General features: G+C 40.8%; 1 protein-coding gene and 1 long non-coding RNA gene across 9 annotated transcripts in view; one reads left to right on the top strand and one right to left on the bottom strand.

Moving 5' to 3' along the window:
* LOC119022301 (glycine receptor subunit beta-like) overlaps positions 1-24,205 on the top strand; it is a 167,000-nt gene that overhangs the window by 34,002 nt on the left and 108,793 nt on the right. For 5 of the 8 annotated variants that reach the window (XR_005075889.1, XR_005075888.1, XM_037103023.1 and 2 more), the window contains exons 2-3: positions 11,764-11,893; positions 13,498-13,604. Coding sequence is in view for 6 of the 8 variants with exons in the window: in XM_037103023.1 (XP_036958918.1) it covers positions 11,769-11,893; positions 13,498-13,604 (232 nt within the window). In the remaining 2 variants the exon portion in view is untranslated. Of the gene's footprint in view, positions 1-2,979; positions 3,114-10,101; positions 10,200-10,898; positions 11,022-11,763; positions 11,894-13,497; positions 13,605-24,205 lie in introns of those variants that run through there. The other 3 variants (XM_037103032.1, XM_037103049.1, XM_037103040.1) reach the window with 3 other exon arrangements.
* On the bottom strand, positions 2,970-10,714 carry LOC119022379. Its single transcript, XR_005075893.1, has 3 exons — positions 10,584-10,714; positions 10,073-10,191; positions 2,970-3,104 (listed from the first exon to the last, which is right to left on the bottom strand). It is a non-coding gene; the product is annotated as an uncharacterized LOC119022379 (long non-coding RNA).

The following is a 24,205-nucleotide window of genomic DNA, read 5'->3' as shown; positions in this document are numbered from 1 at the left end:
TGTCACTCTACTGTGCTGAGGTAGAGGGGTAGAATTTGCTGGTTCATTATTAAGTCTCTAACCCCAAAGGGGTAGAACCCTTCTAAAATTGTGCCGGATTATTATTATTATTATTATTATTATTTGTTGTTCAAATTCCTGTGAGCTGGAATGGGCCAGAAACTTGAAACTTGGCCCAATGATTGGAAATGATGTGCATCAATTCTTATTAAAATATGAGCCCAGTCAGCCAGATGGTGGCGCTGTAATTAAGGCTTGAAAATGCATTTTTGGGAAGGCCACACCCCTCACACTGTAAGTCTGATTGACTTGATATTTGACACACAAGTCTGCTGAATGTGCTCTACAAAAAGCCAATTGGTCAATAAAGGTCCGCCTGACTAGATTTTTTGCTAATTTGCAATTTTCGAATGGGCAGGGCTTAGAAATGATTGGCCATAACTCCCACACTCTTTGCTAGACCATCACAAAACTTGGTGGGTAGGTTCACAATCTGCCTACCAAAGCATGTTGAGCTCAACCTATAGGGAGCACTATAAATGCTACACATTTGTATCTCAAAGACCATTGGACAGAGTTTCTCCAAATTTGGTATCCCTGCTCTAGGGGCAAATATTAACTAGTATCTTGAGTGCCATGTTGATAGGTGAAAGTGGGCGTGGCCTATTTGTCATTAACCATCATTGTTTGCCTTTTTATTAATTTATGGTGCTATAACATAGGGTGTACACATCGAAAGGCTCTCCCCGCCAAGCCATTGGTGCTATTGTCTTGAAATTTTTCATATACGTCCTCCTGATAGTCCTCTACAAGAAAGCCTTTGCACCACAAACGCTGCTATTAGAGATTTTTTGCTAGTTTGCATAATATTAGAAACAGTAAAATGAATAGAACTTTTGAAAGATTGACTCTATCAACTCCAAAAATGCTATACAGTTTCGGGGGGGTGAAAAGACACATTTCTACTGTAAATGAGCCAGACTGGTCAAAAAACATGTTTGTGGCTATATTTTTTATTTGTTGTCTGCCATTTGAGCTCAGATTCCTGTGAGCTGGAATGGGCCAGAAACTTGAAACTTGGCTTAATGATTGGAAATGATGTGCATCAGCTTTTATCAAAATATGAGCCCAGTCAGCCTGATGGTGGCGCCGTAATTAAGGCTTGAAAATGCGTTTTTGGGAAGGCCATGCCCCTCACACCATGAGTCTGATTGACTTGAAATTTGACACACAAGTCCAGCTCAATGTGCTCTACAAAAAAGCCCATACGACGATAAAGCTCCGCCTGCCTAGATTTTTTTCCAATTTGCATAAAGTGAAAAACAGTAAGATGAATAGAACTTTTGACTCTATCAACACCAAATTTGGTATAAATGAGACAGATTGGTCAAAAAACATGGCTGCCAGAGACCCATGTATTTTTGTAATGGGCGAGGCTTAGAAATGATTGGCCACAACTCCCACACCCTTTGTCCTATCATCACAAAACTTGGTGGGTAGGTTGAAAACAGGACTGGGAATCTGCTTACCAAAGCATGTTGAGCTCAATCTATAGGGGGCGCTATAAATGCCATTAGCATGTAACTGCAAAACCAATTTGGAGAAATCTGGGGCTCATCATGGGTATGTTTTGCACAGATCTTTGAGGAACACGGCGGCTGATGTCATCGACTGCAGGGGATGAGGGTCAGGGTGGCCGGTTTGGGGTGAAAGGGGTTAGAACCCGCAGATTGCCGCTTGCGTCTATATTTAAATAAATGTTTGTAACCCTTAAACACCCAGCCATTTTAAAGGAATTCCACCTCATCTCCATACCTGCATGAAAAAGCTAGAAGTTACAGAAGAACTGTAAGGTCAAATTGCAAGTGTGATACCTACCTATTTGAAAGGTAATAAGTTCTAGTTTAGCACAAATGCATAATTTAGCATATCCCATCTACATCAGGTCAGACATAGTAAAAAAAAAAAAGTGTTGTTTTCCACATCTATAAGAAATCATATTTTAATAACAATAAGTAGGACATGCTTACTGTTAGAGATACACCACATCACACACCTGTATAAGATTTGGAATGTCTAGGCCACATCACACACCTGTATAAGATTTGGAATGTCTAGGCCAAACTCTGTGATAACTAGGGACTTTTTAATTGTTGTGTCACTGGTGCAATCAATGGCCAAGATCTACGAATTACCTTTACTGACTTTTGTGGTCACTGGAAATAATGCTACCATACTGTCATCGAAAACATTACGGAATGCTGACATACATACTGACAAACTGTGTTTATATGAATCAAAACAGTTAAAAAGTTTTTAATTTAAAAATGACATGCACTGTGACAAAACTTGCACAAAGCTGAATTACAAACACTGCTACTGTTACTTTACAACTACATACAAACGATGTACTGTAAAAAACATACAATTACAAACCTACACTTTACAACATATACAACATGCTAAATGCTGTCAAATAGTGTGGTTCTCCTGATGAGACCAGCAGGCTTTCTACAGAAGGGCAAATTAACAGGCCAATGGTGAACACTGGTGAAAGCAAAACATGACACACGAGGGTAGAACTTTGAAATAACAGAACCAAAAACTCAACTATGATAACACCTCCAGCAACAACAGTTTGTCAGAAATAATATTATTATGAAATTTAATCATCAATAAAATCATTCAGAGCGGGCCAACTCCGTACTTTTACTTTAATACTCACTACATTTTGCTAATGATACCAAGGTGCTTTTCTTTCAGTGAAGGATATGAATGCTTCTTTTACCACTGGCTATAATGTAGCTTAGGTTCTATTATTGGCTGAGTTTCACTATCAGCATCTTTTTTATTAATATAACACCCAGGGGTCACCTATACTTCTTTTCTCTCACCAGATGAAATATTTTGTTCCCACACCTGCAAATTCTTGGCCACCTGCAGACACATACGTTTACTTTACCTTCCATGTCAACACAGCCTAGTGATATAGCATCAAGCGCCACTGTCCCCTCCACCTCACAAGAGCCCAGCGATACAGCACTTGGCACCTACACCAACAGGGGCTTCACCAACGGACTCTGCCGCTTGGCCATCTGTTTTAACTGGATAAGGTGAGAACAGAGTTCTCATTAATTCCTTTGGGATTATATATTTTGTGCAATACATTATATTTTATATATATGTGAGGTAATAAAGTAATAATGGCTTGAAACAAAATATAAATACAATATGATATTGTATTATATTTTTTATTGTATTCAATATAAATACAATGTATAATACTGTATTTATGTTTTGTTTCAAGCCATTGTTACTTTAGTAGTGTTTTTATTTTGTGTGGGTGTTTTATTTATAAGATGAAGAAAATCCTCATAGAGCAATGCAATATTTATGAGTATTAAAACATCATTGGTGTCCAATGGCAATTTTCTAAGATGAAAGGGGCACCAGCTAAAATCTTGCCTAGGACACAAAATTGGTCAGACGCGATCCTTACTGACTTTTGGCAAATAGTTATACCCTGTAGCACTCTATAACTTAACAATTTCCTGAAAATGTAATAACGCCTGAAAATGTAATACAATTTTCACTCAATAATAAAACCCAATGATGTAAGAACTTCACCAGTAATGTAATAAAATATCCTGACTGATATTGTAATAACAATTTTACTGATAATGTAATGCCTTATTGCATTATTGGGAAATCATTACATTTTCAAGTGGGTCTTTTTTTTTTTTTTTTCAAAACTGATAATGTAATACTTGACAGATAATGTAAAATATATGTTAATTTCAGTTCAGAGTTCTACATTTTGTGTTTTGAGAATCTAAGAATATTATATACACTGGATTTGAAACAAAAGAATGACTATTGGGTTAAATTGCAGACCTTGAGTACCATACAGCCATATGCATATGTGTAAATAATCAGGGACATGCAACTACATCCTGGTCTTACTGAGTGGGTGATGGACTTACCTCCTTGGGAGACCAGAATTCCAGCTCAGATAAGCTTCTGAGCAGCACTGGAAACCCCAGGTAACTCTTCCCTAAATGTACCTCTTCACTTCACAGATTTATTTTTATGGTAAAATGGAAGGTCTATTCATGTCCCAGTGTGGGCATACTATTGTAATTAATGCACTGTCAACTGCCATTATATGCTTTTCACATTACAACTCCAATATATATGACAGTGATACTTTAGCCAATTACAGCCTTGAAGTTGATGGTATTTTAATCTTTTCTCTTTATCATTGAACATGGAAAACTGTTTTACTGTCTCCCACAAATATATATATTGCCTGACAAAATCAAAGAACTGTTCAGATATAACCTGATTAATTCTGCTTTTTGCAAATATATTGTTCTATTCTAGATAAAGACGACAAACACTCCTTTTGTAATTATATGGTGAAAACAATAGAGCATGTGTTTATTCAGTGTGAACTGATGTTTTGGGCTGATTTTCAGTTGGAATTTAAGATATTTTGGTAATGCAATTTTGCTTCAATGCCCTACAAGAAACATTTAATTGTTTATGAAACCATTTCAGTTCAATACTGACTCCTCCATGTGACCTACATGAGCAAATGAGAACATCAGCAAGCGGATTTGCTATTTGTTAGTATAATTATTCTTAATGCCTATCATTGGGCTGGATGGATTCTGACTTATCCAGGTCAGGTACTGTTAGTCATAACAATGAAACTATTTCTTATGGTGGAGTGCTAAGGATGAGTTGAGGACTCTCACATAAGAAAGAAAGTGCTTCTGAAGTGTGGTGGTATGGTATGGCACTAACAAAGTTGACTTTGTTTCATCAACTGGGATGTCACAATCAACAAATACATTCCCTGTTGCTGCCTTAATGATTCTAAGTTGTCATTTTCAACAATCCAAATAGAGTAGAATAGATGTTTATTTTCATTGTTTTAAAGACAATGAAACACAGATTGCAGTATAAGTATTTTAAAATAACAAAAATTGTAACGTATATACAACAATAATACAAGATACACAAGATGGAGATTCAAGTAGTGGGCTATGTAAGTGAGGTGTTTCTCACCTTATGAGAGGTGTGTGGTCCAGATGAGGTCAGCCAACCCCAAGGAATTTAAAATGCTCTACTTTGTCTGCCCTTTACATGCACAGGCATGTAGATGGCAGAGAGCTATGTGTTTGGATTTCCAGAAATACACAATCAGTACCTTGGTTTTCAAGGTGTTTAAGTCGAGATTGTCTGAACACAATTCTGTCAGATGCTGAATCTCCTCTCTGTAGACTGACTCGTTATTTGTTATCAGTCCTACAATGGTCATGTCATCAGCTAATTTGACAGTGGTGTTGGTGGGATGGATGGAGGAGCAGTCATGGGTGAAGAGGGAGTAGAAAAGGTGGCTGAGGTGCCAGTGTTCAGGAAGAGAGTGGATGTTTTGCGGTATGTTGCTGAGGAAGTCCAATATCTGTGTGCACAGCCCAGACAGGTATTGCACAAAACCAACATAAGGGATTAAGCTGGGATATGTTGGTTATCCTGGTTGAATTTAGCCTCAAGCCGGTTGCATGAAAGCAGGTCAAACTTAACCCAGCCAAGTTACTATGGTGATTTATTCTCTGCAGCTAGCCTGTTCCAGACCAGGGTAACAGCCAGGCTAAGATTAATCCTAATGATTTGTATTTCTATTTTTTGTAACTTGTATTTCTGCCATCAATCCTGTGAGGGATTAGTGTTTTACAGCATGTCCTTGGTCTTTCCAAGTATGTTGCATCATTTTAATTATCCTGCATTGAAATATTCCAAATATATTGTAATTTCTCATTTCATTAAAATCTGTTGGCTGTTTGTAATTGCAGTCTTTTTATATTGATTCAAGTGATAGTATTATTACTCAGGCCAAGTGTTTTATTGCTATGTGCGGCAATACCAGTTGAACTGCGAGTGGCAGATCTAGAGGATCGATGTAACAACAACAACAACAACAACAACAACAACAACAACGCCACCTTTGGACTTGCACCTAAAGAGTATACTCATTTAACTTTAATTTCTGAGGGTTTCCCCAAAAGAAAAAAAAAAAAAAAAGAAAAACCCATACACAGGTCCTTACACAAATGAATACAGGCACGATGTACAATAATTTAACAAACTTTATTAATCACAATAAAATGGTTTCAGTTGTCAATTATGTCTCAAAGATATATGTAGTTCTTCTCTTAAATCTCTAACACTGTTCCGCTGTCACCATAAGCAACAGTTCAGTTAGGAATGGAAGGTATATTCAACAGCAAGCTTGGACAGGTCATTGCACTCAAAGAACCCAAAAGAGACGAAACAAAATTTACAAGTCACTGCAAACTCAAAAAAGAAAGAAAAACAAAAGAAACCATGCAACATATATGAATTTGGCAGGTCCTCCACTGTAACTGCTGCAAAAACCTCCCTCACCCCACTAACGTCGAACGGTCTGTTTGGGGCGGACCACACTTAAACTCAACTACACTTCCTTAAAAGAGCATCTACACGAAGAAAAACAGAGCGGCTAATTACTGGTTAGCTGACTAACGTTAGCAAGGCAACGTAAAAGAAAGAAAGAAAAGCGGTTAGAGGCAAGGCAGGACAACAGCTTAATGCCAGACAAGCTCTAAAAAGAAAAAGTTAACTGTTAGTGACAACACCTAACCACACTAGCGAGAGACTAAATGACTGGGGTGGGGGATATATGAACCGCCCTGCATTAGCGGGCTAGGACGCGGCTGCACTACAGGTGCCGGTAAGGGGCGTGTCACCCACCTGCTGCGATTGCCATACCTGCTACAAAATAAACAGACTGAGGGACACCAGAGTTTCATATGCTTGTCAAATTGCTGTCAGAGGTTTCATAAATATTGTTGTGTTTTATTGCAATTGAGATTACAAAACACAGCTATATATATATTAGGGGTGTGCAAAGCAGCCGGTATTTGTATCTGTATTTGTATTTGTTGAGGGGGGAAAAGTATTTGTATTTGTATTTGAGTAAAATACAAAATAGGCATAAAAATCAATTTTTTTTGCATTACACTTCTAATTTACGTTATAGTGTAAGTATTCTTTAATTATCCATTATAATAATTATGGATATGCAATATTGGTTGATGTTTTCCCATAAATCCAGCAATGAACATGTAACAAGGAACATCATTGAAAATAAAATAACATAACAGCCATTACCTCGTCCATGGTTAAACCAACAACTAATAAAATACCATTGTGAACATTATGAACCCCACCACCACCTGTCCTTGTTGGAGGATGCTGAACAGACAGAACAAAAACAAATAATACTTAAAAGAACTGTTCTTTCTAATGCACAGAATTCCAAGAACTAAACTTTGTCAACCCCTGACTGGGAGATCTGGCAGAACAGAAGTTGTATTCTATATAATGCTGTTATAAACTAAAAGATACAGCCCTGCTATTGTCAACTGTCTGCCAAAAAAACAGACACAAAGGTTTTTTTTTTTATGTTTTATGTTTTTTTTAACGTTTCACTTTTTCTTACTTTTATGTATTATGTAACTTAAATCTTTTTATATTCTTCTTTTTTTCTCACAAAATGACAGAGCCTCGTCCAAAATGTCTTAATCAAAACAACTTAACCATATTTCACTTTGTAGAAGATATCTTCTGTTAACATACTCTCAGTTAAATTTCTCCATGTTGTATTTTGTGAACACTAGCTCCTCCACATGTGAGGGGAGCAGTCTGGAGCGATGTGGGGACACAATATCTCCTGCTGTGCTAAAGATCTTCTCAGAGGAGACACTTGTTGGGGGGCAGGTGAGATATTTCATTGCCACATGAGCCAGGGCTGGCTGTGGCTGCATCATTTTTGACCAAAAGATCACTGTAGGATCTGAGGTCAGTGATTCAGTGCTGTCCTCAGCTAAGTAGCCTGCACACAAGGGATAACAGAAGACAGAGAAGCCACATCCTCACACACAGTGTGTGTTGCCTCCTCAAATGGTTGTAGTATTTTCACAATGGCCTGCACTGCACTGATGGTGTGACATTACACCTCCCACCATCTCTGCACTCATGGTAGTCAGTGGAAGGAGGAATTCCACCTGGTTGACACATCATGCACCAAAGTGTTCTTGGGAAAGCCAAGCTCTTCCTGGATATTAAGTTAAGTTTGTTCACAGCTTTGTTTGATCTGTGTACAAACCCAGTGATCTTGCGAGCAATCAATATCACATTGGTCACTCCCTGGCACTCTTTTAGAGCAGCTGTTACCACTAGGTGTAAGGTGTGAACCATACACCTAATGTGCACATAGTTACCATCAGCCATTGCCTTAACCATGTTAGTGGCATTTTCTGTGACAAAGTACTCAACAGAAAATTTCACTCCAACATCATCTTGCCATTGTTTCACAATGGCCTGGAGGTGATGTAGAATGTTGGCTGCTGTGTGATCTTAAGAACCTCCATCTTGAGAAGTGCTGTCACACATTTATGTTCATCTATTCTTTGTGGACTCTGTTTGCATTCTATTCAGTGGCCAGTGAGAGAAAGATATGCATTTGTGGAAAATGTGCTCGTCCAGATGTCAGATGTGCAGTGCACAAATTTCCCCTCAATTTTTGAGAGAGCTTCTTTCACTTTTGTTTTCGCATCTTGGTAAAGTTGTGGTATAACCGTGCGAGAGAATGCCAACGAGATGGTAGTTGGTATCGAGGTGCAACCACATTGAGAAGCTTGCGAAAACCTTTATTCTCCACTACTGAGTAGGGCTTCAGGTCAAGGCAAATAATTTCTCCCACTGTGTTTGTTATTTGCTTTGCAGTGGGGTGGTTGGTTGGATAAGCCTGTTTTGCATTAAATGCAGCTAATATAGGTGATTGAAACTGACTTGCAGGGGCAGAACATGGCTGTGATGATGATTTGGTGCTTGTGGAGGGTTTGGCAGAACATGGCTGTGATGATGAATTGGTACTGATGGGGGGATTGGTGCTTGTGGGGGCGGGGGGGGGGGGGGGGGGGGGTGGGGGTGACAGACAGTACCAGGTGAGGATGCTTTAAGTGCATGTGATTATGCATAGCAGATGTTGACAGATGTTTGATATCTCTGCCTCTGCTGATTTGACTTTTGCACACACTACATATCACTTTGGTTTTATCTGCAGCACTGGCTGTAAAATGCTTCCACACAGAACTTGAGCAAGTTTTTTTGGTTGGTGGAGGACCAAGAGATGGCTCAGCAACAGCCACACTCTTTCCTATTTGGTTGCCCAAATCCATGTTGGGAGTTTCTGCTACGTTAATGAGTGACGGAAAGCTATGCTAAGGTTAACTAGCCTATAGCCTACATCTTGCTGTCTGCAAAAGACAGAGTAATTTAAACGTACCAAATAACTCCCACAAGTGCATACAATTTGACTCAACTACACAAGCCTTGTTTTAACCTATTTAACCAAACGTTAACATTACTCTGTCAACAGCCTACTGTCTAAATTACCGAGCAAACAGAGCTATGGAAACAGAGTGAACATGAGAGCACCCGACTGCAGGCGTCAATACTAATGCAGCATAATGGAATAATCTCCCGATCAAACTCCGCTTCCCGAAACTTATAAACTGCCTCCGGAACCCAGTTAAGGTACAAAAATCTATTCAACAAAAATAGTGATGCAGTTAAGTCCTTTTCCGCTCAGCCGAGCCATCTCTGTTGCTGTGTGGAGCAGCCTGCGTCAGTCACCTCTTTTACTCCCCTTCCTGAACGTCACTCACTTGCTCATCCGGGCATGCACTGCGGTCTCATGAGGAAAAGCAGCTTTTTGATATAATGTTTTTCTTGTTCCCGCATACAAATATTTTTTGAAGTATTTGTTCAAAATAAGTATTCGTAAAAAACACGTTATTTGTACCTTTCCGAATACCGTATTTGGGTTTGGCTCCACCCCTAATATATATATAAACTAATACTATATATAAACTAGGTTTGCTCGGTGCATCCTATGATCTGGCTAAGTTTTCACATAAAAACACTTGGGCAAAAAAACACCTGTTTTGGCTTAGAATACCTGTTTTTTGTCGTTCATTCTGCCCCAAGGTGTCCTTAGAAACATCCCGTTGTGTCACACATACACATGTTGAAATGGTGGCCTTGTCGCCTGTAATTCCTCCACGTCCCCTCCATCTCCTGATAAGGTAAGAAAAGGTCATATTAAAGTAAAACTCTCGCCAAAAAGCAAGCAAGGCTTTATTTGCGATTGAGTATGAGTCAAACCTTTGTGTAAAAGCATTATTACGACAAAGAGAAGACACACTTTTAAGATTTACTGTAGTATTGTTTTGGGGAAAGCTAATTTTCAATGGGTTGTAGGGTCACTTTTACACTAGTATCAACCCAACAGGCAGGAGAGTAATGGTGGACAGCTACACGAAGTTTTGACTCATATTCAATCGCAAATAAAGCCTTGGTTGCTTTTTGGTGAGAGTTTCACTTTACTTCACTTAACATGATATGACACATCACTCTATAAAAGCAAGGAATCTGTGTGTGTGTCTGTTCCTCAGTTATCTCAGACTGACCTGAGAGTTTCAACATGGCTGCTGCTTGGTTCAAGGGTGCGCAACGACGGATTTGTTTCACTCCAATGATACTGTTAATAAATCCTTTACAAATTTCTGAGCATTGTCCACCGGAGCCACCACAGTCACGTGCGCACTAGAGCCAATCACTGCAGAGCTCACTTCCACGACATACCTTAAGAAACAAGCAGATTTATACCTGCAGCGGTGTGAGCTGGACCAGGACTTTGCCGGCGGTTCGGTACCGTTCTGTTCTGTTCATCTAAACTGACTGTTGTGGATTAATGAGACTAAACGAGTCCGGGCCGAGTCTGTTCCGGTCTGAGGAGATCCGGAGACGCGCAGAAGACAAAGTGGAATCGGAATCTGTGGACGTTCATGTGTAGCTAGCTGCTAGCCCAACCCCAAGGCCCACCTCCCGAGTAGACAGACACACCGGTAGGTCCAAAACTGGACTTAGGGTAAATAATGTCCACCACGCTTTTTCGCAAACATTGCCTGCATTTAAATGTAAATAGTTACATATAACTTTGTAATTGTTTAAAATGTATGCACGTATTTAGCAAACAACAATTTATATTTGCATTATAAGTAATAAAAAAAATGGTTTGTTAAACATATTTGTGGTTTTCACAGTTAAAAAAAAAAAAAGAAAAACTTTTTCTACTCAAATTTTATGGTGTTTTTTGTGATTTTAGGTCAATTGTGTTAATACAGTATGTCAAAATAAAAAATAAAAAAAACTGTACAATGGCAAAATCAATAATAATCAAAAACGGCCAATTAAACCCTGTAATATCGGATTTCACAACAAACCTAAATATCCCTGACGTCCCACTTTCAAACACAGCGCCATTTGGCCATCCATGAAAAAGCTACCTAACCTCCCGCTTTTCTATAGGAATACATACTGCCTATGGGCACTGCACTAGTTCATATAAAAGTCAATATGCTGCATAGCTCATGATACATTCACACAATAGTATTTGTGTTTTACAAAAACCTTAACTGCTAGCATTTCCCTGGCCAAAAAAAAAAAATCCAGATGCTGCTGCACAAAAGTCTCCAAATCTAACTAAAAGGTCACCATGGTGGCAACGTTGTTATTGTTAAGGTTATTGCTGAATTTTGCATATTACACATTGTGCTTGCTAAGGCCAGTATTAACTCTGTTTTTTAGGCACCATGGCTGCAGGATTTAGGCCAATGATCTGTGTGCTGTTGCTGCTGTCTTGTTGTCAACTGACCATGGCCAAAGAAGGAAAATCCACAAAGAAGGGAAAGAAAGGCAAGCAAGTTGTCTGTCCATCGTAAGTAAACATACTATATTTTTCAAATGCACTCTTTCTCAATATGTTGCCATTACTGTCTACATTAAATTCACAATTTTCACCTTTTTGTTGGACCGCCAAGCCACATTATTATTATTTTGCGAGCACATTACATATAGTATGCACAATGATGACAATATAACTAATACTGAGCAGGGGTCACTTCATTCTCTTTTTGAACAATGATGGAAAAGTCTGAGGGCTGTCTGTAATTTTGACAGATTACAAGACTGAGATGGTATAGTTTGGTGAAAAATGTGTATTGCAGTTTCTTTTTAATCATTATTTCTTTATTGTTTTCAACATATAGCAAACAAAAAAAGTGCATTTTGAATAAAACAAAATAAGACTGAATAACTGAGATGAATTGAATTATTACAAATAATCTGACAAAAAGAGAAACAAGAAAGATAAATGAATTAATTAATTAATTAAAATGACTGAATCCGCCATGGTCACAATATATATTTGTCTCTTCTGACCAGGCTAGGCCAAGTGCTGAGGGAACTTGGTTTCTTGGTTCTCTTGCATGACAATAAGTGCATTACAGGATGAATGTAATACCAGAGACCATCTTTCTGTCTGTCTGATGAGCATGTGCAGTTGACAGGAGAGGTGAGGAGAAGAGTAAAGGAAGATTTTTTACTAGTCAATTGATTTGGGTGGCATCGCTATAGGATAAAACCAAAAAATGCTAAAATGGTATGTTAATATACCTGGGCGGTCGTTCAAAGGAAGCCCAGTGAGTCGTTTACCGAGTGCAGTAGAGTTCTGCAGCTCAATGAAGATCATTACTGCAGGACTATACTGCACTCGGTAATCGACTCACAGGGCTTCCCCACAACAAGGAGGCTTCTCAGGTGGTGAGTTTCGTTTATATTTTTCGACAAATCTGGCAAAGATATATTTGGTGCTGTTCAGAGCATTATTTGTGGCTTTTTTATGGTGGTTTATCCTTGGACCCATTTACTGCAATGTATTGTTGTCATTTCTGAGGATGCTATGTAAGCTAGCGGTCCGCAAACTTTATCTCTCAAGGGGGGTTCTACTCGGTGTCACGATGTGTTAGAACATGGATTAGATTTATGCCGGAATATCCTTTTAAGGCTGAAATAAGGCTATATACAGAATTACTGATAACACCCATAATGTGCCATTTTATTGAAAGCATTGTTTATCAAGAGCATGAATCATCCAACATACTATACAAATTGTGTAGTTTGCAGTTGTATTTAATCTAATATTTAATTGTATTGTATTGTATTGTATTGTATTTAATTTAATCATAATCTAGATGATATGTTGAAGTGCCCTTTTGGAGGCTACTGTGGTATTTAGATAATGTTTTGATTCTGGTCTCCTGTTTGTTTGAAATCTGCCACTGCAGTGCTTTTAAGATTAGGAAAAAAATGATGCTTTGTTATAAGATACATTTTGTTAAATGTATTTGACTATGTTATACCTTTAGTTCACCTTGTTTGTTGTAATCATTTATGTATCCAGCATTTTTTGAAGAAAACAATGTTTTTGCTTTAGATTGGCACATTAATCATTTTTATTTCTATTGCTATCCTATTTAACAGCCAGTTGTCCCCAGAAGATTTGGCCCAGGTTCCAGCTAACTCTACCTCCAACATCTTGAACCGACTGATGGTCAGTTACGATCCAAGAATAAGGCCTAACTTTCAAGGTAATATTTAAAAACTCAGATTTCAGTGTCTACATGTAGAGACTGAGACGTTTGGAAACAAGGAAACCCATGTTTGTTTCCTTTTCCTGGCATAGACACCTTTATTAAATAGTAGACAGATAGGAAACATGGGAGAGAGAGGGGGATGTGACATGCAGCAAAGGACCTCCGGCCGGGATTCCAACCAGGGTCGGTTGTGTATATGGCATGCGCTCTTAACCACTCAACCACCTGTGCACTCCATATTTGATTCTTATCAGTTTATGTAGCATCAGTGGCAAAATGTGAACTCAGGTTATGTTTAATGATTATGGGGAGTTTTTGAATTGGTACATTGACAAAATAGATGTCAGATTGTCTCCATTTAGAAAGACACAAACAAACTTTTAAGGCCCAATCCCATCCATCCATCCATCCATTATCTGTACATTATATGTACGCCGCTTAATCCTCTGCAGGGTCGCGGGGGGCCCAATCCCATTTCTCTTTTTTACCCCTACCCCTTGTCCCTTGCCCCATGAAATGGAGTGCCAAGGGGTAGGGCTGAAATTGGGACACCCCTTCGACAATCACGTACGTCAACAGTAGTCGCCGCTGGCTCCTACATAGGCAGATGTGACAAGTTTTTTTTCGGAAATCTCAGGAAATCATGCCGTCTACAGCTGTGGTGATCTCTTGCATGGGCTATTGGCATCCTTTTTTTACGACTGTCTGCAGCTAAAAGGAGCAATGAAAGAAAACAAAGACGTCTTCAACACCTGGGAATGCTGGTGGATCATTTTATGGTATGTAGAAGTGTAGAAGAGGTTGGCGAAGTTTTTATTGATAAAGTTATCACTGTAGATTATCAGGGCTGCCCACAGAGCACCACTAGTAGCATTCAGACTGGTAACATTAACCTTTAGCCTCAACTACTAGCAATTTTTCATTTTTTTCATGTGCATTTAATGAAGACAATAACCATTACACATTGACACAATGTTAAATTAGACAATACAATGGTTTCTGTAAATTTTAAAACTTTATTAATGTAGAAAATACTTACACTTGTGAACTTCTTTCGTGGTAGCAGCCATCCTGCTGGTGATTCGTAGTACATTCTGGGCATTTCGCGTTTGGAGGATACAGGGTGTGTTTTCCAGTCAAACAACAAATCAGAACTCCTTTTCTGACTTCTGTTTATGGTGCGGTGCTGAGCAGTGGTGTGTCAAGGCTCCTCCAGCGAATTTGTTTCACAGTGGCAGCTATGCAATCTTATTTAACTCATGCATTTACCCCACTTTATGGTTCACTAACAGAACAACTGCTCCAATGCCACCAAAACCACCAAAGCAGATGCAAAAACTTGTGAAATTAGACTCCATGCTAGACCTCATAAAACAGGCGAGCAACATTGCTGGCAATATGGCTGATATGGCATCTGATCCTGACCAAATCCTTTTTGCGATGCTAGCGATAAAAGAAGACTTCATATTGAGGTTTGATGGACACTTAAATGCGATCGAGGGGCTACAGGCTCAGCTGAAAATGATTACGGTACATGTAACGGAGGGTGAGGACAGAATTAGCACTAACCAAGATGACATTGTGAAGCTGCTGGCCAAGAACACAGCCATGAAAGCTACTATTCAGGAGCTGGTGCATAAGGTTGACTACTTGGAAAATCACAGCCACCGGTCTAATCTTTGCCTGGTGGGCATTCCCCAAAGTAGGGAAGGGACTTGTGTATGCGAATAGGACCTGAGACGTATCGATGATGTGACATCAGACAGTGTGCAACGTGGTAAAACTATTTGCGCCTCAGTCTATGCTCCAACTGGATAGCACATGGCTGGCTTGCTGCCAAAAGTGACAAAGTCATGGGGAAATGTAATTTTTCGGATTTTTTGGAATGTGAAAAAAACAGTGGATGATATGGAGGTACCAAGCGTGGGCTGCGTCTCACATACACTTCAGCTGGCTGTACACGAGGGTCTGCCTTCACAGTGCAGCACCACAGACTCACCTGCTAACACAAGGAAGGTGGTTGGCCAATGCTGGAATAGCATATGCAGAATAACGAAGAGCCATATGAAAGTATATAGTTTGTTTCAATAAAATAATAGTAATAAAAAACTATCAAGTAATGCAGGTACTTTTCTTCTTAATGCAGCTGTATTATCCAGGAAAATATTAGTTAAGGCAGAGTATCGGATCAGGATTTTGAATAGGCAGATATTAATTATTAAAGGACTCGGATCGGTAGAATTGTAATTGTAAAATAAAATTGTAATCTACTTTGGCTCTCAGTTTCTACTTTCCAAAGGTCCAGATTCCAGGTTTCTTTATATTGTGGTATAATTAGCTTTATTCTGATTGGTGTTTGGAGAGCAGTGTTGTTGGCTGGTGAGGCTGGTCAGACTGTGTCTGAGAGGGGGCAGTTAGGGGGACTCTTATCTGGGCTCAGCTCTTGAGTTTGGAGGGCTTTGGAGTGGAGGGTGTCTCGGGGGCTGGATTTCAGGTGGTTAAAAAAGTTGAGCGTTCTCTTTTGAATGCTAATTATTAGTGGGTATCTGCCTAAATCTGCTCTACATACATTTGTTGTTGTGTTTCTGTGTACATGTAAGATGTATCTTCAGAATTCTGCATGTAAAGATTCTGTTGGATATTTGTCCCAGCGGGTATAGCTCTGATGACTGAGTGGACCCCATGCTTCACAACCATACGGCACAATGGGCTGGATGACACTATCAAATATCTAAATTTTTTGACTGGAATTTGGAAATTAGAACATTTTCTCTTAATTGCATATAAGGCTCTTCAAGCTTTTTCTTTTAGTGCATTCACTGCCATGTTGAAACTCCCTGATGCTGTGATGGTTATACCAAGGTGGGTATAACTCATGCTATGTTCAATGATAAGATTATTTATGATAAATTGGTGTTTGTTCTCCTGACATCTGGGGCATTTTTGAAAGATCATGACATCAGTTTTCTTCATATTTACTGCCAGGTCCCAGTTCTGACAGTACTTATCTACTATGTCCAGCTGTTGCTGTAGTCCTTGTTCAGTAGGAGACAGTAGGACAAGGTCATCAGCATAAAACGGAGACTTCACCTCTCTATCTAGGAGGGAGAGGCCAGGAGCATCATGTTGATCCATCTCAGCAGGAAGTTCATTTACATACACATTAAATAGAGTTGGACTTAAATTGTAGCCCTGGTGTACACCTCTCCTCTGGGTGAAGAATTCAGTTTGTTTGTCTCCAATTTTAACAGCACACATATTTTCCAAATACACTGATTTAATTAGATTGTACATTTTGCCCCCATACTACAGTGTAGAAGCCTGTAATGGAGCCCTTCATGCCAAATAGAGTTGAAAGCCTTCTTGAAATCAATGAAACAAGTGAATATCTTACCGTTTTTTTGTGTGGTGTACATGTTTGTTTATTAAAGTGTGAAGGGTATATACACATGGTCGGCGGTGATTTAGTCTGTGTGGTCACTTTTCGAATTGGTTGTCTTTGTTTCTGAGTTTTTCTTCAACAATACCTTGATCTGAATTGATTTGAGTTATTGGTATGTCTTTGTATAGATTTTCAAAAGGTGTTTTTCAATTGTTATTTTTCTCAGGTCTTTTCTTATGGTCTTGTATTCTTGATCAAACCATTTCTCAGCGTTTTGCCTTTTAACAGGCTTCCGTTTTTGTTTTATGAGCTCAGCTGTTATAGCTGCCTTATGAAATATCATATTGATATCATCAGTGGCCTTCTCTGGTAGAGATATATTGGTTTTGGTCATATATTATGTCATTCATCAGATCAGCTGAGTTCAAGGCTATGATGAATTTGTCTCCACTGTCTGTCCACCTGTAAGTAGGATTTAATTTAAACAGCTTACTGGGTTCCCTTTCTTTTGTCACTCATTTGATCTGAGAGTTTAAAGAACATATTTATTTGGTTGTGGTCTGAAAGAGGGGACTGCTGTCTGACAGTGAATGCACTGATAGTGGAGGGGTCCATGTCATTGATTGCACAGTCTACTACACTAGACCCAAGAGCCGAGGAGTAGGTGAATCTCCCTAAAGAGTCCCGTCTGAACCTACCATCAACTATTTACAGGCCTAAGGCCCAACAGAGATGCACCATCTCCCTGCCACTTTGATTTACCTCAGAGTCAGTGTTGTTCTGACAGGTGATGGATGGTGTGGTAAACAGGGGAACCTGACCAGACACATGGTTGTTGCCCTGTGTGGTAAACAGGGGAGCCTGACCAGACACATGGTTGTTGCCCTGTGTGTCCATGACATCAGGTTCAATTCTTGCTCGTCCATTCAGATCTCCAGTTAGAAGCATGTATCCCTGGGCCTGGAAGAGTCAAAAATGTCTTCTTCAAAAGAAGGAGAATCTACTGGGGGTATATAAATTGCACAGAGATATAGATCCTCATCAGTTATGCCAGGGTTTGATCTAATCTCAACCAAACGTGTGATTTACTCTGTTTTACTGATGAGATCTGATGGCAAAGATCTCCTTTATACCACAACAAGAGCCCCCCACTGTTCTGCCCTTGCGTATGTTTTTTTAATTTTACAGAGGGCACCATGACTTAATTGTATCCTGGAGGACAGTGAGTGAGCAGATCATTTTGACACCATGTTTCTGTCAATAAAATTATATCGACATTTTTGATAGATTTCATGAATTCAGGGTTTCCACTCTTCAGCTCAAAGGTTGAGGAGTGGAGACCCTGAATATTCCAACAGCTTATATGAAATGAATGCATAAAAAATCAAAACAAAAAAACAAAACAATCAAAATTAAAGCTGCAAACAGCGATGAACAGGCCCTTGCAGTCCACGTATGTCGGGGTATATTGCGGTTGGGGAGTGCTGCTGTTGTCGCATGATGATGTAGGGACTTGTTCCTGCAACACTTTCCATTTATAATTTGGTGGCTTTCTCCCACTGCGATGAACTATTGTATGCATGTTCAGGCAGTGAAGCTGGAAAGTAAGAGGGCTGAAACAGCTTAAAAGAGTGAACAGTTTGAAAGCTGAACAGTTTCTCCAGCTAGACATAAAGCTGGATGTAAGAAGACGCTGAAAAGGCAGAAAGATGAATGTTTGAAAAAGCTGAAAAGGCACAAAAGCTGAAAAGTAAAAGGGCTAAAAGAGCTTAAAAAGGTGTACAGTTTCTTTGGCTGCACATATGCAGGAGCAGTAAAAGAGCCAAAGATGAAAATGTCCCCATAAGAATGAATGAGAAAACGCCTCCCAAACTCCTGCCATTTTTGAAAAAAATGTGGTTATAGCCAAAATATTTATATATTGAGTAACATTGTAATGTATGACATTGCTGAACTCAGTGATGTATTTTTTATTTCTGTACAGTGAAAAATGAGGGCACCAGAGTGAGAGACAAAACAAGTACTGTCTGCTCTCCTCCAGAAACTCCAGTTTCCTCCAGTTTTTCTAGCTGCTCTCCACTCTAGCTATGATGTCACACACTCTAGCTCATGCAATACACATCTATTATAAAATCAGAAGATGGCCTAAAAATCCTTAAAACTAAAACTGTGATGATTTGGAAACCATAAAAGATTTTAAAAAGCTGAATACATGTGCAATAGTTCAAATAATTCAAAGTTCTTCTGACTCTTTAAAAGGTGGAATGGTGTATGTTGCTCAAAGTATGAAGCACAAGAAGAGGTTGAAAGTCGATGAGTTTTGAAGAGAATTTGAAGATTTTCCCATTTGCTTTTCATTCACACTAATTAAACTGTGACCAGAGTGCCACCTATTGGCCAATTTGCACCACATTTTACACAAAGCCTCATCAGGCCATAGTGCACAGTTCTGAACATTTACGTGATAATCAGACAGTACTTTGTAAAGATATGCAATATGCTGTTTTCAACGCAATATGCAGGAATTTGTTGTTTTATATTTTGGTCATCATTTGGTCTATCAAAATTCTTTTGATAACTTTTTGTCAATGGAATCAAACTCGACATTTCGCGAATAGTTGGGAAAAAAACGGTTGGCGGAAATGGGCAGAAATGGGACGAGATTCAGCACAAATCACTGAACACGTGGATATAAGGTCAAAGTATGTGGGAGTTATGAGCCAAAACACACTTTCCTTAATAACAGCGCCACCTAGTGGTGGAAATTCAGAACGACAATAGATAATACAAATTTTTGCCAGGTGTGACTTATATTCCAGGTTTGGTGAGTTTTGGGGTATGTTCAGGCAGTGAAAAATGCAATGTTAACATCAAGATGGCGCCGCGGACGGCTGCCTCGGTGTGTTGGTGCGCATTGTTTTAGAAAGCACAGCAGAGGATGTACTTCCTGCGGCAGCTGCAGAAATTCAGTCTGCCAAAGACAATGATGGTGCACTTCTACACAGCCATCATTGAGTCCATCCTCACCTCCTCCATCACCATCTGGTATGCTGCTGCCACCGCCAAGGACAAGGGCAGGCTGCAGCGTGTCATTCGGTCAGCAGAGAAGGTGATTGGCTGCAACCTCACGTCTCTTCAGGACCTGTACACCTCCAGGACCCTGAGGCGTGCAGGAAAGATTGTTGCTGATCCCTCCCATCCCGGTCACAAACTCTTTGAGACACTCCCCTCTGGCAGGAGGCTGCGGTCCATCAGGACCAAAACCTCACGCCACAAGAACAGTTTCTTCCCGTCTGCTGTCAGCCTTATCAACAAGGCCTGAATCCCCCCTGACACTCCTCACACTCCACCTCTACCACTGACTCTACTGTCACACTGACAGCACCATAACTCTATGCGTTACATTAATGCTCAGCTTGAACTACCTATTCATTTGCACATTTTCATTTGCACATCATTTCTGTAATTGTTCACTGCCAGCTGGTCTGCTCCTTTTATCCTTTTACCCAAAAAACAGATTGCGTATATATATTTATATTGTATAGCTATATTTTCTACTTTTTAAAATAGTTTATATTGTTAATTTGTTATATTTTCTATTCTTTAAATAGTTTATATTGTTAATTTGTTATATTTTCACTTAATAGTTATTTGATGCATGCACCAACATCACCACAACAAATTCCTCGTATGTGTAAAATCGTACTTGGCAATAAAGCTTTTCTGATTCTGATTCTGAATCATTTGGGACAAAGAAAAAAATAATCCTCAGAAAAACAATAGAGACCTCGCAGGTTCCCTGCTTGGGCCCTAATTAAAGCTGCAAGCAGCGACAGTACACGGAGCTCTTTCACCAGAGAAGAGCTCATGAACATCAGGGCAACAACTCCAGAGGATCTTTTTCCCAGTTTTCTCCTCCCAACTCTGGAAATTTTGGACATTTTGGTCAAAGGTGCGCTCACCTTTGCTCACGCAGCGAAACGCCGGAGGAGAGGGAAACGGGCCGGTGCACTCGTGCGTCTTCGCCAGCGCGGACTACGCACAGCGTTACCGGGAATATTTCTCTCTAACGTGCGATCACTGCCCAACAAAACGGAGGAACTGCAACTGCTGTTGGGCAAAAACAGGGACTTTCATTCATCTGCGGTTTTGTGCTTCACGGAGACGTGGCTGTGCGGACTAATTCCGGACTCTGCGCTGCAGCTGGCAGGCTTCAATCTCTACCGCGCGGACAGAGACACGGCACTTTCTGGCAAAACTAAAGGCGGAGGAATCTGTTTTTACATCAACGGTGGCTGGTGCAACAACATAACAGTGATCCAGCAGCACTGTTCTCCTGACCTGGAATCTTTTATCATTAACTGCAAGCCGTTTTATTCACCCCGTGAGTTCGCTTCATTCATTCTGGTCGGTGTTTACATCCCGCCGCAGGCCAACGTGCAGGACGCACAGCGCATGCTCGCCGACCAGATACTGTGTGATACTGTACACCTGATTCCTGCCTACAGGCAGAAACTAAAGCTCTGCAAACCTGTAGTGAGGACTTCAAAGACGTGGACCAGTGAAGCTGTGGAGGATCTCCAGGCGTGTTTGGACTCTACTGACTGGGATGTGTTCAGGACTGCTACCAACAGTCTGGATGAGTACACAGAGGCTGTGACTTCATACATCAGCTTCTGTGAAGACTGCTGTGTTCCAACACGGACCAGGGTGAGTTACAACAATGACAAACCCTGGTTCACAGCCAAACTCAGACAGCTAAGGCTTGCAAAGGAAGAGGCCTTCAGGAGTAGGGACAAAGACAGATTCAAAGAGGCGAAGTACAAGTTTAGCAAGGCGGTGAAAGAGGCTAAACGACAGTACTCTGAGAAGCTCCAACACCAGTTCTCAGCTAACGACTCTGCGTCTGTCTGGAAAGGGCTCAGGCAGATCACCAACTACAAGCCTAAAGCCCCCCACTCCATTAACGACCGACGCCTAGCCAACGACCTGAACGAGTTCTACTGCCGCTTTGAAAGACAAAGGGACAGTCCTGACACCATCCCCCACGACACCTCCCAACAGCTCCAGCTCCAACTCCAGTCACCTCCACCAATGCCCACCTTAAAGGGCTCCCCCTCCCCACCCTCCTCAGTGATGACTCTTTCCATCCATGAGAGGGACATCAACAAACTCTTCAAGAGACAGAACCCCCGGAAAGCTGCTGGACTGGATTCGGTCTCCCCATCCTCCCTGAAGCACTGTGCTGACCAGCTGTCCCCAGTGTTCAGACATTTTTAACACCTCACTGGAGACCTGTCACGTGCCAGCCTGCTTCAAGACCTCAACCATCATCCCTGTCCCCAAGAAGCCAAGGACCACCGGACTTAACGACTTCAGACCCGTCGCCCTGACCTCTGTGGTCATGAAGTCCTTTGAGCGCCTTGTGCTCTCTCACCTCAAGGACATCACCGACCCTCTCCTGGACCCCCTGCAGTTTGCCTACAGAGCCAACAGGTCTGTAGACGATGCTGTCAACCTGGCCCTCCACTATATCCTCCAGCACCTGGACTCTACAGGAACCTACGCCAGGATCCTGTTTGTGGATTTCAGCTCCAACACCATCATCCCAGCTCTGCTACAGGAGAAGCTCTCCCAGCTGAACGTGCCTGACTCCACCTGCAGGTGGATTACTGACTTCCTGTCTGACAGGAAACAGTGTGTAAAGCTGGGAAAACACATCTCCGATGCGCAGACTATCAGTACCGCATCCCCCCAGGGCTGTGTTCTTTCTCCTCTGCTCTTCTCCCTGTACACCAACAGCTGCACCTCCAGTCACCAGTCCGTCAAGCTCCTGAAGTTTGTGGACGACACCACCCTCATCGGACTCATCTCTGATGGTGACGAGGCCGCCTACAGGTGGGAGGTTGACCACCTGGTGACCTGGTGTAACCAGAACAGCCTAGAGCTCAATGCTCTAAAGACAGTGGAGATGGTTGTGGACTACAGGAAGAACGCAGCCTCACCTGCCCCCATCACCCTCTGTGACTCCACTATTGACACTGATTGACACTGTGGAGTCTTTCCGCTTCCTGGGAACAATCATCTCCCAGGACCTCAAGTGGGAGCTGAACATTAGCTCCCTCATCAAGAAAGCACAGCAGAGGATGTACTTCCTGTGGCAGCTGCAGAAATTCAGTCTGCCAAAGACAATGATGGTGCACTTCTACACAGCCATCATTGAGTCCATCCTCACCTCCTCCATCACCATCTGGTACGCTGCTGCCACCGCCAAGGACAAGGGCAGGCTGCAGCGTGTCATTCGGTCAGCAGAGAAGGTGATTGGCTGCAACCTCCCGTCTCTTCAGGACCTGTACACCTCCAGGACCCTGAGGCGTGCAGGAAAGATTGTTGCTGATCCCTCCCATCCCGGTCACAAACTCTTTGAGACACTCCCCTCTGGCAGGAGGCTGCGGTCCATCAGGACCAAAACCTCACGCCACAAGAACAGTTTCTTCCCATCTGCTGTCAGCCTTATCAACAAGGCCTGAATCCCCCCTGACACTCCTCACACTCCACCTCTACCACTGACTCTACTGTCACACTGACAGCACCATAACTTTATGCGTTACATTAACGCTCACCTTGAACATCCTGTTCATTTGCACATTTTCATTTGCACATCATTCTTGTAATTGTTCACTGCCAGCCGGTCTGCTCCTTTTATCCTTTTACCCAAAAAACAGATTGTGTATATATATTTATATTGTATAGTTATATTTTCTACTTTTTAAAATAGTTTATATTGTTAATTTGTTATATTTTCTATTCTTTAAATAGTTTATATTGTTAATTTGTTATATTTTCACTTAATAGTTATTTGATGCATGCACCAATATCACCACAACAAATTCCTCGTATGTGTAACATCGTACTTGGCAATAAAGCTTTTTCTGATTCTGATTCTGATTCTGATGAATGGCCCCTCATAGTCCACGTGCGTTGGGGCATGCTGCTGTCGGGCTTGTCCATGTAGCACCCTCCGTTTAAGTTTTTCCTATGATTTGGTGAGCTGCTCCTCCTATCGGTATTAAAGAATGTCTGAAAAGGCTGAAAAGCTGAATGCAGTATATTATTAGTGCTGGAATAAGCAGTACAATGTCCAACAAAACATTAGCAGAGGCAATGCATGCTAAAGAGCATGATAGCTTTACAGACTGACTGTTAACCACAA

Source organism: Acanthopagrus latus, chromosome 1, assembly GCF_904848185.1.
Source record: "Acanthopagrus latus isolate v.2019 chromosome 1, fAcaLat1.1, whole genome shotgun sequence".
NCBI lineage: Eukaryota > Metazoa > Chordata > Actinopteri > Spariformes > Sparidae > Acanthopagrus > Acanthopagrus latus.
The sequence above is the reverse complement of the archived record's forward strand: the minus strand, read 5'-3'. Positions and strand labels throughout refer to the sequence as shown.